Here is an 18,950-nt window from a genome sequence, read left to right as displayed (position 1 = left end):
TGTGCTTAAGGCAGCAGGTATAGGTATTATGATAGCTTTCTTTCTAGCGGTAGGTTTAGTCCCGAACGCTTTTGGCAGTTATGTTGAAAAGACAATTATCTCGCCGGCAAACATATCTGGGTGGGATTAAATATATGACAGGGTTACCCGATATCATCTATCAATAATTTTCGATCAAAATGACATGACCCCTTTTTGAATCTTTTTACGGTACATCATAATGGAAGGAAACGAAGGTGGAATGGGGATAGAGGGCACGTGTTGGATATCAGCAGCAATGCAATGTGGGATCCACATTGGCTTTGTGTGGGACATTTTAAGTTCAAGGAATTTTGCTAATTGTACAATACATTATTTATTTATTTTTTATTATAGATATATCACATTTTAATTACATTAAATGTCATTAACTTTTATTCATTGTTGCTCTACATATTAATGAAATTTTGGGAGAAAATGAATTTTGAAATAGTGATTTTTTGAATAATGCATGGTTAAAAAATAAAAAAAATAAAATCAATTTATATGTAATATTATTTTATGAAAGAATGTGATTGAAAATGAGTTTTAGTTTTTGAAAAAATGGGAGCCTAACATAGGCTTCTATCTTTATTTTTTTTTTTTTATCACATTCTTATTTTTAATATTTTATTGATCAGAGAATTTTATCCTTAATATTGAATTTCATCCAAAAAAATTGTTAACGTACTTTGAAATAAAGATCAAATATGTAGTCACATTTTTGCAATATTATTTATTTTGCTTATTCAAAAATACAATTGAACAAATGAGTTTTTATTTTTTATTTTTTATTTTATTTATTTTATTTTTTTATTTTAAAGAAAATTTTGAAGAAAAATCATAATCAGGAACAATTTGTTTTAATTTGAGAATAAGAATGTGATGAAAAAAGTTTGAGACATAAATATGATAATATGTAAAGATTATGGACCTTTCATACAATTAAAATAGTCCAATTATTAAAAACTATGATGTGAATATATATAGCTTAAGCTAACAAGCTAAAATTTTATTAAAAAGACAGATTCATACTTACATTGAAATAAAAAAAATTAAATAAAAAATAACCACGAAAAATGGAACTCTTCTTTATCTCCAAGCTCACATCAAAATAATCCGCGATAACTATAATTGTCGTGATAGAGGTGAGGTGGGTGGAAAAGGAGAAGAATTTCAATTTTACATTAGTGTTTTTTCAATTTATTTATTTATTATTATTATTTTTTTTGTTCTGAAAGATACAACTTGATACTAGGGTAAAATTGTCTAATGGGGGCCGATCGAAATGTAAATACTATCACATTCATATATCAAATTACCCATGAAAAGTGGCTGTAATAATTATCCAAAATATGTTCCTGTATATTTCTTTATCTCTACATTGTGGATTAACAACTCACGAGATTATGAGGGAGGATGTGACTAATACAAGCGTGGAAAGCCCACAAACAAAATGTTCCCCTTTTTTGTGTTACTTTGCTTTGTCTACCTTCAGACACAAAGACCGGACATATGTTCTTTGGCTGTAATGGCAAGTGATGTTCCACCAACTCATTCACCGGTACCTTCCCTGCTGTCCGTGTAAGCTCACCAAAATATTTTTCTTCATCTCTGCAAACCATATCAGATCATTTTGTTAGAAGTACAGGCTCAGTATTTGAAAAGGGATAGTAGGAATGGCAAACAAAGGATCAAGAAAATGTAAAGAGGGAGCATTTTCAGGCTTTGACATTATCTTAAGCATCCAAATCAGCCCTCAGTCTATATGAAGATCTCTATAATCTAGACGAAATTCATACCTTTTTGTAATTCTTCGTCAAGGGTAAAAATTTATTTTTCCTATGATATGCAGAATGTTCTGAAATCAATCTCAGATAAGTTAGGTTGTGTTTCTGGTAATTCAAAGTAGGTTAGAATTAGTTTAATAGTCAATTTAATTTGTTCCTATTGGAGAACATGATCCTGAGAATCAGGATATATGGGAGTTCATACTAATTCATTCTTGGAGAGATTTATTAATAGGTACAGTGTCTAAACTTTGACTGTGAGATGCAAAACCGTATGGCGCAAATGCGCAATGCCCCAACACAATCAAAATATATAGTCTCCCTTCTTTTTTTTTTATCTCTAAATTTTACCCATACCATCCATATTATCAATCAGTTCAAAAGATAAACCCAGAGGTTGTCCTATAATCAATAACATGGATCTTGTACATAAGCTGTGTATATCATGTGCAATTCATTAGTAAAAGGCTTAAATCAGTTACCGTTAATGAGGGATTCGAAGAAGAATGAATGAGATGCAATATAAACACCCACAGATGGCAGCTCCCGCAACAAAATTGTGAAGTAACTTCTTATTGTCTCTTGTGGGTAAGAAAGCTGACTTCAATGTGTTAGTCAGCTCAAAAACCCGATATGATACCTATACCAGTAAACAAAATGCAAACGAAAACGTCAAAGGAAAAAAAATATATATATATATCACTTAGTAACTTCAAGTATTTTATAATCCAAAGATGAATTTAAGATTCAAACTCACCAAGATGTAAATGGCAGTTGTCAGCATGAAGTTAAGCAAAGGATAATTTGGGATCAAACAAAGTAGCCATTTAGGCTGTCCATTTGGCATGTTTGACCTGCGCAAGTATAACTAGAAACTGATGACACCTCCATTATTTTAGCTTCTACTGAATTTTCGTGTTCGTTTTGCCATGCACCAGAACCCTTAAAAATTCAAGAATAGGACATTTTTGCAACTCTCATGATCTCTTTGTAAGTTCATCAGGTTAGATTTAAGCGTCTACATTGTAAAATGGCAAAAGAATAGATTTGAAATAAAATTGGCAATATTTTGTTGCATCTATAGTATGGTACATGCCTAATCACAGAAAAGTTTCTATTCATGCACATATATTAAGAAGCGAATAAAATAGACATTTACAAGTAAAAAAATATATTTATGCCCGGATCAATTGCAAGTATTCACTGGGAAGAAATATACAAGGGATAGAAACTATAGCGTTATAATAGCTAAAATACAAAACCGAACAGGTGAAATAGGACAAAGAAAGTGCACTCACCTTAGCCAGATGTGAAACTGGGAAATATAGGTTTCCAAAGTAATTTTGCCAAGCCATCTGATAGCAAGAGTGCGCTCAAACAATTATATATACATAAATGAAGTATTTCATGCCACTTGTGCAATTGAAAAGGCTATGAATTTAATGACTTAAAATAAAAAAAGATATAGAACTTACGCAAAAAGGGTCAACGAAAAATTCCGAAGCTGCTGACAAGAATTCCGCAAACATATATAAACACTGGGGAAAAGAAAAGCAAACAATGAAGGAGATCTTAGAAAAAACTTTCAGGATAAGTCTTGTTACACATCAATCTGTCTGTTAAAGCTTTTTTTAATAGACATTCTTCCCACCAAAAAGGACACATATGACATCATAAAATGAGAATTAAGAGTTAGGACAGATCAATACAAAACTTCAAGACATACGTTATGGGAATCCATGACGTGTATGGATGGAGCTTGTTGTATGTAACCCTGTCCAACTTGTATATAAATTCATACCACAAATAGCCAACCTAAAATCATTAGAAAGTAATCAGATAACGAAATTTATAAAACAATCAGATAAATCAGCTAAAATACAAACAGATATCAAGCTCCTTTATTTTGAGTTCAATTATGCGACTTACAATTGAGGAGACTATCACAACCAATGTTTTGATTGAGCTTCTCCGCTTCGCATCACACTCCTCCAGTTTCTCCATCCACTTCTCAACCTGCAATGAAATAATCACTTGAATTTAAAAACTCAACAACTGAGAAAAACTGCAAAAATGCAATGTTTTAAGACAGCACATTGGGGTGAAAATAGGCGTAGATCATTCCAATGATCCAGATATAACGGTCAAGCCCAGATCTAAAATGCCACTCGTGCAGTCGAGGAAGATTCGGTTTTGCAGGATCGGTATATCCTGTCATTGAGATAAATAACTATCAGGCATTTGAGGCTTCAAACCAAAAATGGTAGTCTCACCTTGAATTTTGTAGTCTCTCGGCAAAGATTAATATTTTTCAGGACGAAGCATAACAAAATAAAACAATGGAAATCAATTGGCAATAGTATGGTAACAAGGTCAATGGTGAGTACATACCTAATAGAAAAGTGAAGGGACTCCAAATCAGGTCAAAAACTCCAGGAATTTCCCATACCAAGATAACCACGAGAAAGCACATCAAAATTTTAAGAACCATTACTGATTTTATCTCATTATAGTTGTGGCCAATACCAAGGGCACCATACACCATAAGAGTGAAGAGCGTGTGCATTGGACAGATGTAGTATAGCATATAATCACTGTTAAGAACAATGCAACAAAATGCCACAAAAAAGTTTAGCCTCCACATCATCTGCATGAAGAAGATAATCTGATTAGAACTCTCAAAGAAACTAAAATTGTGAAAAGCAAAGTGCCTAGTTTAGTTTTGTGGTTCTGACAGAAACAGTAAAATATGGAGCGATTTTTCACCTGAGCAAACCGTGCAACACTAAAATCTTTTCTAATGTAATAGTAGGAGAAATTTCCAAAGCCAGTCATCCAAACATAAGCAGCAATGAAAACTCGAATTGCATTGTATATCTCCGACGCAGCAAAATAATGGTACATCAAAAACAGAACCTACAAGAAACATAAGAAAAAGGCATGAGTGATAAAGTTTGTGTGTAGAGAGAGTGTATAGCAGCCACGGCGTGCATTGTGAATGTCAACTACAGATATTCTGTGGCTGCTGAGAGGAGGCTAAATAGTAGTTAAGTGCAAGAAAGATTCGTAACTTCAAAAGAAACACAATATGCGGAAGGACGATATAAAAGAAGCAGCTACACTTTAACTTTGTCCTACTCATTTACAAATCATTAACATTTTTCAATGAATATTTTGTGAGAAAAATACTTGCCTGCATCCATCCTTTCCACTCCTCAGTCTGATGGCGATTAAGATAAAGTATGGATTTCCCAGAAAATGCTGACTTGTCAGCATGTTTCTTCAGAGAAGTCATTGCTGAAGTTATGATAAGAAGAATGTAGAGAAAAAGGAAAAGATCGCGATTGTAGCTCTGCTCAGAGAGGGAAAAGGCCCGACAAAAATTAATTAGGATATATAGCAATAAAGAAAATATAACGTAATGCTGATCTCCATGCAAAGTAGGAAAAAATCTGATTTTTGAAAAAAGTCAGAAACATAAAGGGCACCTTGGTGGAATCTGGAAACAAGTTTGTACGGTCACATATGTAAAAATAGAGTAGAAGTCCACCAAACTCAGACCTGCATAACATTGTGGTACCATTTAAAGGAAAAATGAAATAGAACCTTCATGTAACACGAGCAACATAATCAAACAACTCACATCGCTCTCAAAATTTGTCGGTTTTCAAGCAAAAATGAGGCATCCATCGTCAAAAACCTAGAAAATGAAGAAGAATAAAGGTAAGAAAGCCAAATTGAACATGATCAAAAGGGAAACCCACACAGAGATATTGAATATTAAACATCAGATTGACCTAATTAAGTTTGTTTTAATGGATGGAGTGGACAAATTTGTGGAGGCTGACTTTGTAAGACCTCCTTCCAACAACACAGCCCGGTCGTCTTCCTTTACTGTCGCAGTTTCCATTTCAACCAGATTACTATCTGAATGACTGCTGTCCAAACAAGTAAGCCACAGAGTATGAGAAGATGTTCATAAAAAAATTGATTTTTCTCTTGTGATTCATAGCACATTGAGTGCTTCTTGAACAGACAATTGCTGTTCTTCTTCTAAACTTGCATAGGTAGGTATATTAAAATTTCAAAACAAATATGCCATATGTACCATAACTAAAGAGGAAAGGGACGGAAAGGGGAAACGAGCTTACACTTTAGATGGGGATGATGACTTTTTATACTCCAAGCATTCAGAGTATATCCATGCAATAAAAACTGGGATGATTCCAAGCAAAAATGACACCTGGGATATCATAAGAAAGGTTTCTCTTTATATGTAGTTGAATGGTTGAAGTATAGTTTTGAGGTTTCACAAAAGGTAGAAGATGCCACAGATAAGAGATTGTCACTGGACTCAAATAATCATACGAGGCATTTATTCTGAGTAAACATGAAAGTCTAAACTGAACTACCCTTTCCATTTTATCTCTGGTTTCTTTCCATACTATAAATATTAAGATGTCTATGATACGATACGACATTGAAGTTAGGACTGGACAAATCTCCCGAACCGAACCGACCGAACCGAATCCGAACCGAACCCGTCAGTTCTTGTCAAATTAAATATCCGAACGGGTATCTGAATTGAGAACCGACGGGTACGGTTCGGTTCTTGGTTCTAGACCAAGAACCGAATAAGAACCGAATTTTTCTAATTTTTTTTATATTGAATAAATCAAATTATTTTAATTTTAATTTTTCTAAACAAATTAACAAATTAACAATTTCTAAATCCAAATTTTTGGTTCAATAATTTGTTTCATTTCTAATTTTTTAATTTTTAGCCTAATTACCCATTTTATTGTTTCATTTCTTAGCCCAACAAGATCCAACATACTAAATAACCCTAAACACTTACACTAAAGTGCATAACATTGTCTCGACTCTCCCAGCCTCGCTGACATTCCAAAATCTATACAATCGTCGACCGACGCTGTGACCTCCGCCAACCGAAATTTTGACCGTAGCGATCATTTGAATAAGGTAGTCTACTAGTCTCTAACATTTCAAAACCATTGAATGTGTGATTAGTTGTATTTATATAATGTTGTTATAAATGTTGAAAATTTTAATTATAGTATAGAACCGAATGGAACCGAACCGAACTGAATTGAACCGAACCCGAAAGGTTCCATAATTATATTTGGACCCTACGGTTCCATTTACTAAATACTCGAAAATTTTGGTTCGGTTCGGTTCCCCCGCACCCACCCCTAATTGAAGCAAATACTGACCATCAGAGTGGGCGTCACTCAGATGAAATTTTTGTTCTATTGAAATACTGCCACAGCAAAATATAAATGAAATTTCTTGAGTCATCACTATAGATCTTGAAGTACAGGATACATTTTCTAACTAAAAATAATAGTTCAATTCCAGTTTCTTCTCTATGAAAATAGACTCAATAGACTAATCCAATCATCACTGCTCGGTGATAAACCTTCATACCTACATATTATCATAATAAACAGAATAGATTTCTAACTCCAATGCACAGCATTTTTTGTTGGAGGTAAATTGCATACCAAAATTACTTGAAAAATTCAACTACAGCCAACATATAAATCCAATTTTGCATTTCAGTGATCCGATAAAAGATCACACTCATCGCCATTGAAAAAGAAAAAAAAAAAAAGATAATAATAATGCTAACAAAATACAAATAAACAAACCAAAAAAATTGTAGATATCTAAATCATACCTGTCCCGGTGTCACAGGTCCAGAAACCACCGCCATTACCCCTTGAAAATCGAAAGATCCAATATGCCAATGATCCAAAACGTAAATCTCACAAATTATGTTCGATCAAGTGAATAAGCACCGCCAAAATGTAAATATACACTTGTGCATCCCGTATTTATACAATGGGTACAGCAAGGAAATATATAATAATAAATAATTAACCCTAAAAGAGAAACTAAGTCAGAGATCTGAAGCAACAAACAAAGAATAGGAAAGAGAGAGGAGAGTGGAGTCGGAGAGTCCGCGTCTCGTCGTCTTTTGCTTCGGTTTTCAAACCAACTGTCAATGGTAGTTGCTGTAGTCTTTTCATTTACACTGATTTTTTCTTGTATTTTTTGTGCTTAAAAACAAATTAAATTCATATTTTTAAATTATTTATTTTATCAAATATCATTTTGGGTAAATTCCAGCTGCATTCCCAACCAGCCTTTCATTTATACATTTTGCGCTTGTTTGATGGATATTAAAATCGGATTATTAGTATATTTTAAATAAAAAATTAATAAGATAAAAAATTGTGAATCTCATAAAATATATGATTAAAATTAATTATTAATTTTAACTTTGATTAAAATCAAAATTTTAATTTCTACCAACAAAGAAACTTTGTAAAATCCATAAATATTATACTATTATTTTTCAAACGTACTCTGAATCTAGTAGCATAGGTTGCAAGTGAGCAATTTTTTTCTATTTTAAGAAATTAAATATTTTTTTCACAAAAAGAAGAGAATTTTAGAAACCACGGCCTGTTTGGTAAAAATTATTTAGATTATAAGCGTTGGATCCCATGAGAAAGATGTGTGAATAATAAGTGAGTAAAAATAAGTAAAATTGTGAGCTTTACAGAAGATAAAAATGATATTTGACCAATTTATAATTGATTATAAACTTTGCCAACCATGTAGGCGTTTCTAAACTTAGCGTATGCTTGGCTCGTGTTTATAAACACGTGAATCAATTTTTATTCACAAATTTCAAATGACTTGTCAGTGTTATACGTTTATTTGCTATTAGTTTCTATCTACTTCTAATTTTAAAACCTTCGTAAATATTTTGAGAACTTGCTTTAGTACTTAAAAGGATAATTTTCAAACTCGAACATGCTCACGTTATAAAGATGGAAAATGAATGTAATAAATATGAATTGAACCCATCATGATTCTTTGTTTGGATTTTAAGAAATTATTTGAATCTTTAACGTGTTAGGAAATTAATATGATTTTGAGTATAATCTTGTGTTACTCGTGACTTTTAAAACTTTATTGTACGATTATCATTATTTTTAACCTGATAATTAATTTGATTCTTTATATGATTACAAGAGCAATTATTAATTAGCTTGCTGGAAGAATAATGAAGCTATCTCAAGAGTGGGACAAGCCATAAAAATGCAGATAGGATCAACATTTTTGTAATAAAGTTTAAACCAAATTAAGACGATTCAATGATATTTCTCTTTTTAACTAAATAATTATAAGTTGCACAATATGTTAAAGGATATAATCCCACGTCAAATAAAAATGAAAACATAGATCAAATTATAAGGGTTTGGACTACTTCTCTTAATAAGATTGACCTTTCAAGCATCGAGGCCATTAAGTTTTAATGAGCAATTCGATCTGATTAAAATTTAAAAATAAGCACATGAATTTTAATATTAGTTTGCTTATAAGAGTCACTTATCTCGTGGGGTATGTCAATGGATATAATCCTATATCAAATAAAAATGAAAACATGGACAAATTTATAAGAGTTAGTACTACTTCTCTTAATAAGATTAATATTTTAATATGGAATCACAAGTCTTAACAAATAACTCTAGAGAAAATTAAAGGAAACCATGAATTTAAGATTACATTATCATTTATCAGGTCTTAACTAATTTTATTCAAAAATCAGGTGTCAATTATATTTTTATTTTGTAAAAGAATATTTTTAATATTGTTAATTTATTTATCAAATAAGGTCTGCTTAGTAATTAACTCGGATTTGTAGGTTCATTAACTAATTTCAAAAACTTATAAACATAGAGAGAGAAAATGAAATCCATTTTACAATGGATAATTAGCACAAAACGTCTCTATCTTTTATGAGTCTTGTGAAAAACGTCCTCACTTTTTGATTTTTGACGCATTTCATCCCTACTTTTACTTTTTCTTGTGCAAAACATCATTTTCATTATTTTTCTCAATAAAAACTATAAAATGACTAATATACCTTTCTATTTAAATTTTTTTTTTAAAAAATAAAGAACTAATTACAATTATAGTCCCAATTTAAAAAAAATGTTCAAAAAAGTCCCAAATAAAAAAAAAGTTCAAAAAGTTCCAATATAGTTGTAAAGACAATATGTGACACTCTATGTTCACACCAAATAGCTTGAGTTGTTTTTCTACAGCTTCCCTTAGACCACTGACACCGATTTAAACACCGTTCGCTCAACCCCAACCCCACCTACCATTTCCATCTGCATCGTTTCGAGCTGATGTGGAGCTAATGTTCCAGTTCTAGCTGGCTCCAGCTATAACATTACTATTGCAACCGTAAGGTCCATTACCACATCCATAAGTATTACTAGGTCTCATCAAGTGTGAATAATCCTTGGTCAATGGTGGCCCTTGTGAGTGAAAATAGGAGGATTCCACGGGTGAAGAGTCCTCTTGGAAAAGAATTGGTGTGAAACTGAGAGAGGAGGAATAGGAAGAGAAAACGCAAGCACAAGCACATCTGCCCTAGCAGAATTTGCAGAATTGCTTTGAAAAATTGGATCGATTGGAGGTTAAATTGAATCAATTGAATGCACACCCAAGGTCTTATAAAGCTATTGGATGCTTGACTGGTGGCAATTTGGTTGAAAAATAGCTTGAGACCCATCAATTGGAAGATGTGCTACTGCCTCATTGTGCCAACGAACCAAGCTTGTTTTATTAAAAAATTCAGCAACATTTAAGCATGTTTTAGTGATGTTAATCCATTATGACATTCGCATAGATAAGGGGAGATGACTAGTGGCAGTGGACGACCATGAATGTCACCGAAGTGGTGGAATTGATTTGTATAGGGCGCGAAAAATTGGGGTTGTTTTTCACCAATTTCTATCTCTAAATTGGATGTTTGGATTGGTTGTTTGTTGAATTGTGCTGTAGGTGAGAGGCCGTCGGCATGGAGGGTAGTTTCCAATGGCCAGGGCAGTTAACGAAAATTGGTGGTGGTAGTGGTGGAGGAGGTGGAGGTGAAGAATTTTATTTTTTATTTTTTTAAATTTGGGACTCTTTTGAACTTTTTTAAAAATTGGGACTATGATTGCAATTAGCTATTTATTTTTCTTTATTTATTTAAATAGAATGGTATATTAGTCATTTTATAACTTCTTATTGAGAAAAATGATGTTTTGCACAAGAAAATGTAAAGATAGGGATGAAATGTATCAAAAAATGAAAGGTATGGACGTTTTCCACAAAAATCATAAAAGGTAAAGACGTTTTGTGCTAATTACCCTTTTACAATCTTCATTTCTTCAGTATATTCGTGGGACCCTCATCTTTATTAATAACTCCAATGAGTTCATTGAAAATTGTCTAATGAATTCGTTGAGATCCCGATGGTGTTGAATGTCAATTTGAAATTGACTCACGCTCAAACTCCGGTTAACTTCTCATTTTCTTTTCTTCTTTACTAGTTTTTCTGTTGACAATCAAGAGAACTATTCAGGGAAGAAGGAATAATAAAATTGTTGATTGATGACTACAAGTGTTCGAATCAATTCCGCCTCTTCATTTTCATTTATGATTAATAAGTTGTTAAACTTGACATATGTTTGGTTTTTATGTTAGTTTTTAAATGAAATCATTTGATTTCAATTAATTGCATTTCATATCTTAGGTATATTAAAATATAGTTTGAAATTTGGAAACAATTTAGCTTTTTCCTGGTGTTACGAACACAAACCGTTCGAAAGAAAATAAAAGCTTTGTGATACTACTAGCTTAGTATTATGACATATTATTGCTAACGTATGCATCATATTACTGCTGGAAAGCATGAATGTCATATCACTGCTAATGTCATACATTATTTTCATTAGAGTCAGTACGTATGCCATGTTATCATCTTTTTCATTTTACTATTAACATCATGTTACTTGCTTCACTATAGCAGTACTAATACTCTAACCTGTGTGAGCATATGATTTACTGTGATGTATGATAGACCCTCTGCACATATCTTGGAGAAATGTAATAAGTCATTATTCACTTTATAATTATGAATATTTGAAGGGGCAAATGGATCTTAATTTATTTTATAAATGTGCGGTGGAAATATTATGATGTATTACAGGTTAGTTTAGTCCATATTACAGAGGAGATGTAGTCGAAATTTCGAAAAATTATAGCAATATCTATCTTTTAAGGCAATCTGTAAGCCGTTATTTATTCAGGCTTGCACAGATTTTTTTGAGGCAATTCGTAAGTTTTCACTTATTGGAGCAGCTCATATTCTTGAGACAATTTGTAGGTCCTAACCCATTTGAGATCGATGCATGTTTTTCGAGGCAGTTCATAAGTCTCGCTTATTGAGCTACTCATATTTTCTGAAGCAATCTGTAAGACCTCGCCTATTTAGCAACTTATATTTCAAATCCGATCCACATATAACTATACAACTCAGGCTTGGGGGACTATTGTTATACATATAAATATATCCATAATAATATGGCATACACATGATGGAGGGGGTCCCACATTGGGAGACGAGAGATCGCCTATTTGACAGTTCATATTTCAAATTCAACCTACATATAAATATATGACTCGGATTTGGGAGACTATTGTTTCACACATAAATGATTGCATATTGGGCCTAACTATTGGACTTAGACGAGGCCTATTGATGCAATCGGCCCATCTTCATTTTCTATATGCTGGTGGCTTCATTAGCCAATTTCCCTCTCCCTCCCCCTCCTCTTGTTCTATTTATTTTCTTTTCGTTCGGCAGTTGCTTAATTGTCGGAGTGCAAATGGTGGTCGGCCCTTTTTCTCGACCGGCTAGTTTTGCCTCCTAATGGGGTGTTCCATGTGCAGGTTTGGAGGAGATGAGGTCGGAGATCTGTTGGCGACATTTTTTGGGGTTAACAAGTTTGTTTGTCACTTGGTCGCTTGGAGGATCCAACTACTTGCCAATTAAAACACTTGTTGTTGATTTTGAATAATGGGTCTCAGAGCCCCATTTTCATATGTGAGTTTAGATATCATGTTAAAATATGTGAATGAGTATGTATATGTGTTCTCTTGGAATTTGTTAAAAGAGGGTAGAATTATGAAACTTTTGAAATTGATTTTGAGAGAAGTTTAAAAATTTCAATTTCAGAATTTTTGGTTTATATTTATTTAAGTATATTTATGGGCAATCTACTTTAGTTTAGAGCTAATTATCATGGTTTCTTGACCATTGGACGTAGAAATATATTCATCCCAACCAAGATAAACAGGTAATCTCTTTGTTACTGATATGATATGAAGATTGTGACCTATATAGTTGTGGTTTGAAGTTTTTTATTTTCAGGTAAAACAGTATGCTATTTTCAGGTAAATAGTTAGCAACATTTCTATTGATTCCTTTATGTGTATTTAGTTGTTTTCAATATTTTGCAAAATAAAGTTGGCTCCTTTTGATCTGGAATGAGCTCATACAATTTTTCTTGATTGTCTACGTGTGTAATATTTCCTTTACTATATAGAATTGTGACTTTATCGTTTTGATAATCCAATGGAGTTGAAGACAAACATTGTTAGTGACATTTTCCATCAGTAAAATAGGTAAGTTTGTGACATCATTTGCAAATTATAAACACAGGATTGAATGTGATGTTCATTCCTAATTTATTGTTTTGTATTTTTATCCAGCCATGATTGCGCTGACTTCGGGATTAAACATGTTGATGTCTTCATGATTTTAATATACTTACTCCACAATGACCTTGAAAACATATCGATCTCATTTGATGCTAGTAGAGTTGGGATGGACATAGCTTCTTTCCTGTTTAAACATTGGCGGATTAGGCAAGCCACAGAGCGAGGAAAAAAGACAAAAACTTAATGATTGATGTGCTCATTTTATTTCAAAATTTATTAGCTTGATAGATAGATAGTTGATGTATTATGTGGACAAAACATTCAATGTATATGAATATGAATTTGTTTTGTATTGATTAATACAATTCATTTAGTTTGTTTATGTTGCTGGTGAAATTTCGGATGTGTGACGTTCTTGTCATTTAAGCATGTCATATGAGATTTATTTATGTTGTTTAAGTGGGTCACTTAATTTCTTCATGTTGTCAAAAAATGTTATTTGTCACATGTCACTGGACACAAGTCATAGGTCAAGTGTAATTGGTCACAATTCATATTTCATAGGTCATAAATCATATGTAATTGATGACAGGATACATATTATTATATATAATTGGTGACAGATCCCACCTCACTACTTCTAGGCCACAAGTCACAAGTCACATGGTCATAGGTCACAGGTCACAATTCATATTTTGCATTAATGACATGTCAAAATAAGACATATATCAGGTTATAGTTCCCAGATTATTACTCCATGAACACTGGTCACATGTAATTGGTCACATGTCGTATGTTACATGTTACAAATCACATTAAGCTTTGATGACTTATCATGGTTCATATATAATTTGTCATGATAATATGTCATAGGTCAGAGTTCACATTTTGCATCGATGACATGTTACACTATATATATGTATTCGGTTACCATTCCCAGATCACTCCTCTCAGGTCACAAGTCACATATAATTGTTTAAAATCATATATCATACATCACAAGTCTCATTACATTCATGATAGGTCAAAGCTAGACATATATTTGGTTACATCTCCCGGATTACAAGTCATATTGATCACATGTAACATGTCACGGGTCAAAGGTCATATTCTACATTGGTAACAGGCCATAATCAAATAAATATATAGTTAACTTACATTTAATATATATGTCACATGTCACAAACAAAATAGATCACGTGTAGATAAATTATTCCTCTTAACAGGTAACTGTTGCACAAACTAACAAGTAATATGATATAAAACATTAATGTCACAATATAACAATGTTACAAGTCACATTCACAAATAGAATAGAAAAACACATCTAATGTGTCACATTCATGCATACATTTTATGAAATACAAACTGTTAAAATTTTATGACATGGTCACAAATAGACTACAGTTAAAAACTTATGAAATACAAATTCGTTTTTAACATGTGTCTTGTCACAAACAATCATAGCTAACCAAGACCTGATCATGTATAGTCACAATTAACTTATATTTGGTCACAAATAGTAACAATTAACATAGATCTGATCACAAACCGTCACTGTTAACATATATATCTTGTTACAAACAACACAGAAAACACATCCAATAGGTCAGAAACAGTAAGAATATCAGTCCCATGCTCTTAAAAAAAAATTGAGACATCAATCTACAAGAAATTGTGTTTTTATGATTGATACATAACAAGTTCTCTTTCAAAGTACATAAATTCATTTTCAAACTAATTTGCCCTTGTGACTGATACATAATAAATGTCATGTCATGTTCTTCACTGTTTAATCCTCAAATTTGAAACATCATGAAATCAAACATTGAAGTAATGCACCGTGATCATAGTCAAGTTGAAAAAATTGATAGTTACTTAACATAAACACAACAATTACATCGTTACAATAAAAAACAAGATTAATCAGTACTTTCAACATTGATGAATCTGATAAAACAATTATGTAAATCAGTAAACATTAAATTGGGTTCGAATCTGAATTATTGATGACTAGATTGTGACTTTCAATTTGAAATTTCTTTTATTCGAGTTGAAGATGATAATAGATTTATTGCTAAAGTAATCTTCAAATTCTTTGACTTCGAACCAGATAATTTTACTCTTCAAAGTCATGATAATGATCAATTTGTAATTTTATTAATTTTCTAATTTTCCAACTTCAAAGGTAATATTTTTGCTCTTCGAGGTTATGATGATTGTCAATCTGTGATCTCGATGATCTTCTACCTTTGGTTTATTAGGTTTCCGACAAGGATGGCAGTGATTTTGACGGTGGTACGATGGCGTGGGTTTGAAATTGAGTGTCGGATGGTTTTCTCTTCTATAAAGTTGTGGAGAGAGTTGAATTTGGATGCAATTAGTAACTGAATGAAGATAGAGCAATTGATTATAAAACATAACTGAATCCTCTGTTTTAGGAATTGATAAAGATGTAGTTGAATATAATATATTATCATTTCAATTTTCTATAATTAAAGAATAATAATAGGTTCTTTAAATTCTGTGGATGACGTAGCTACCGAGATTAATGCAGTTAATTATGTCTCTTCTAGAAGTTGGTTAGTCCTACTCAAAGGCGAAAGGCGCCATCCAAGCAAAGTGGGAATACCCAACAAGATCCAACCTTAAATCGAGTTCATACTCGGCTCAAAGGGAGATCAATAAAAAAAATAGGCCATGAATGAAGAAGTAGTGGGCCTTTCACCCTTCATTCTCTTTTTTTATCTTCAATGTCCGTTATCAAAGCACTTTATGAGCGGAAAACCTAGCAATCTCTGCAAATTTTTTCATGCCTAAGTCTCTTAGTGGGTTAGACGAAAGCTTAACTAAATTTGGACTTATTGTTTGTCTTTGTAACTAGACAAGTCATTTCGAGGTGCGTCATTCCTGGTCGTCTCGTACTAGGGAAATGTCCTCTCAATGCTCTAACACCCGCACCGGATAATTTAAATAAATTATTATCAAATTTTTATCTATGACTTGGTTTTTGAAATAAATCTTTAAGTTCGTCAAATTTGAAAATATATTTTGAAAGGTAGGTAATTATGTATTTTTACCATAACTCTAAATAATATAAGAAGACTCAATTTTGAAAGTAAAATTTTCAGTAGTCCTACTAAAATAGTAAAATATTATTCACTAATATTTATGGAAATAGTTTATTGATATTAGTTGACTAAACAATCTGTTAAGAAACTATTGAAAAATTAATAAAATATATATGAAATTCTTGATCAAAAATATAAAATTTCTTTTTCTTAGTGAAGTCAGCTAAACGTAATTTCGACATGATAAGAATAATTAAAGTTGTAAGTCGTAACATTTTTGGTGTAAATAGCCTTGAGGATTTATCAAATGAAAGACAAAAGTTGTGTAAATTAAGTCACTGCTTGGCCCTGATCATTTTATATATATATATATATATATACACATACATACATATATATATATATATATATATATATATATATATATATATATAATTGTGCAATTTATGATATTTTGAAAATTGATCTGAATAAAAACTAGCCTACCCAACATGCTAGGGATGCAGTACAAAGTTTTCTGAATAAATTTAATAAAATTTATGGAATAGTATAGCATACGTTTTAGTGTATCTAGAACAAGTGTACATGTTGTAAGTATAAAGACTTTTAGTAGGGAAGTATCTTAAAGACATTAACATATTTATTATTTGTAGATAAAAAATTAGTTTCTTAGTAATAATATATGAGTTATTTTCAAATTATGTAGTTAAGATATTTTAAAACTTACAAGAATTTATTTATAGAAAAAAAAAACACTTGGCCAAACAAGAACTAAGAAAGAATTTGTTTATACAGAAATTTAATTTTCGATATACGCTAAATTAACAAAATTAGATTAGATTGACCAAGTTTAATTTTTGAATTTTTAAATACAAGACACATTTCATATGGTTGAATTGGATAACCAAATTTTAATTTATAGCGGATTGTTCTTGTTAAGAATATGCCTGCCACAATCTCTTAATGGTATTCACATATTAAATAGGTTTTTTTTTCCCCTAAATGGATTATGATAAATTTTCTTCTAAAAGCTGTTAAATATTATTGAAAAATTAATATGTACTTACTGTTTATAAAGCATATATGGGAAACAATAAACCCCTATATAGATTGGTTTGTATAAAGCGAATCTTATCCTTCAAAAATGCTCAGCTTGAATAACCTTAGATACTTTGATATTGATGCATTGGAATTATGTGGAATAGCATTCCAAAATACCTAGTGATTAACTAGAATACTGAGTATATAGTCATTGCATATTTGTTGATTCGCTAGGAGATCTAAATAGTTGGAAGAATTGACTAACTTTCAATTTTTTTATTTAATAAAAAAAATTAAATAATCAAAGTCGATGATCGTCGACGATTCTGATGAAAATTAATTTTATCGATAATTTAGACTAAATTATGGTTAATGTTGACCCCAAAAAATGAGTCGACAAGTGTCGTGTTACGTCAGAGTAAACGTAGGTTAATCTTAACACACGATCTCAAATAATTAATCGATAATAATCCAATACCATGAATAAACAGAGGTTTGTTTCATATCATTAACCATGGCTGAATCATTAGAACACATAAAGGCGTGAATGTGATTGTATATGAGTTAATTTAACTAAAAGGAGAACGAGTATATTGAAGTATCAAGAGTTGCATTAGTTTTCAAAAGGGTTACATGGGGTAGTATTTATAGTGGTCCAAGTGAAATGGTGGCTCTTGGATGAGTATACATGTGGCCTCATCTCCCTACCTCAAACATCTAATCATAGGCATCACTCTTTGACTTGCTAGCTTATTACACATTTATTACTCAAGCAAAGCCGACACTTTGATGACAAGATTCAACATTCACACTTATGACAAATGTCTCATTAGTCATTCTAATAAGATTTCTGTGCAGAAGAAGACCTCTAGAAAAAAGTGATCATGGAAGATGCTTCAGAGGCTTCTGCCTCGACAATGTGAGCTTCGGAGGCTTCCGCCTTGATAAGTGTGTTTTTACACACTTATTTAGTTTACGAACATGATTTAATTATAAGCAAAGCATTTGAATTGTGGCTCAATTTCGTTTAATTCATGTATTGTAGGTTATACTGATAGATATGGTGGAATTCATGAGAAAATATTCGAAAAAGGGCCAAAACAAAGAAAAGTGAAAGCTCAGGGACCAAAGCGCAAATATCCAAAAGTTGAACTAAAAGGTGAATTGAGAAATTGAATGAGCTAAGTATCAATTGGGAATCATTGTGAGATGATGGAACAAGATGGACGAAGAAAGGAGGCCAATAAACAAGAAACTAGAGTTTGGGAAATAAAACGGCAGAAAATGGAAATAATGTCAACTATGCGGTCGCATGGCGTTATTCCCATGCGGTCGCACACACCCCAACAGGAAATTCCAGGACCAAAATCATTTGTACCATGCGGTCGCATGGTGTAAATTTCTTACGCAAATCTGCAGTTTCCAGTTTTCA

General features: G+C 32.0%; 1 protein-coding gene across 2 annotated transcripts; it reads right to left on the bottom strand.

Annotated features, from left to right (window-relative positions):
- Window positions 1-1,303: 1,303 nt before the first annotated feature.
- Window positions 1,304-7,870, bottom strand: LOC111370903 (protein REDUCED WALL ACETYLATION 3-like). 2 transcript variants are annotated; one of them, XM_022992799.1, is made up of 16 exons: window positions 7,510-7,870; window positions 5,960-6,051; window positions 5,606-5,746; window positions 5,452-5,508; window positions 5,297-5,369; window positions 5,002-5,160; window positions 4,575-4,724; window positions 4,200-4,455; window positions 3,904-4,019; window positions 3,738-3,824; window positions 3,535-3,623; window positions 3,284-3,346; window positions 3,107-3,163; window positions 2,566-2,662; window positions 2,291-2,448; window positions 1,304-1,632 (listed from the first exon to the last, which is right to left on the bottom strand). In XM_022992799.1, exons 1-15 carry the CDS (start codon window positions 7,543-7,545, stop codon window positions 2,293-2,295), a joined length of 1,629 nt encoding a protein of 542 aa, XP_022848567.1. In that variant the 5' UTR covers window positions 7,546-7,870; the 3' UTR covers window positions 1,304-1,632; window positions 2,291-2,292. The 2 variants fall into 2 exon arrangements, with proteins under 2 accessions (XP_022848567.1, XP_022848568.1); XM_022992800.1 differs by having other exon boundaries at window positions 5,606-5,743.
- Between the last annotated feature and the right edge of the window lie 11,080 nt (window positions 7,871-18,950).

The sequence above is a fragment of the Olea europaea genome, chromosome 21 (assembly GCF_002742605.1).
Source record: "Olea europaea var. sylvestris chromosome 21, O_europaea_v1, whole genome shotgun sequence".
Lineage (NCBI taxonomy): Eukaryota > Viridiplantae > Streptophyta > Magnoliopsida > Lamiales > Oleaceae > Olea > Olea europaea.
Note: the sequence above shows the minus strand (reverse complement) of the source record. Positions and strands in the feature narration are given on the sequence as shown.

Excerpts from the sequence above, each read along its gene's own strand:
- LOC111370903 (XM_022992799.1), bottom strand. The coding sequence starts at position 7,545 with ATGGCGGTGGTTTCTGGACCTGTGACACCGGGACAG. Across the intron at positions 4,725-5,001 it reads AGTGGAAAGGATGGATGCAG|GTTCTGTTTTTGATGTACCA; the intron begins GCAAGTATTTTT and ends TGTTTCTTGTAG. Across the intron at positions 4,020-4,199 it reads TCCCTTCACTTTTCTATTAG|GATATACCGATCCTGCAAAA; the intron begins GTATGTACTCAC and ends TCTCAATGACAG.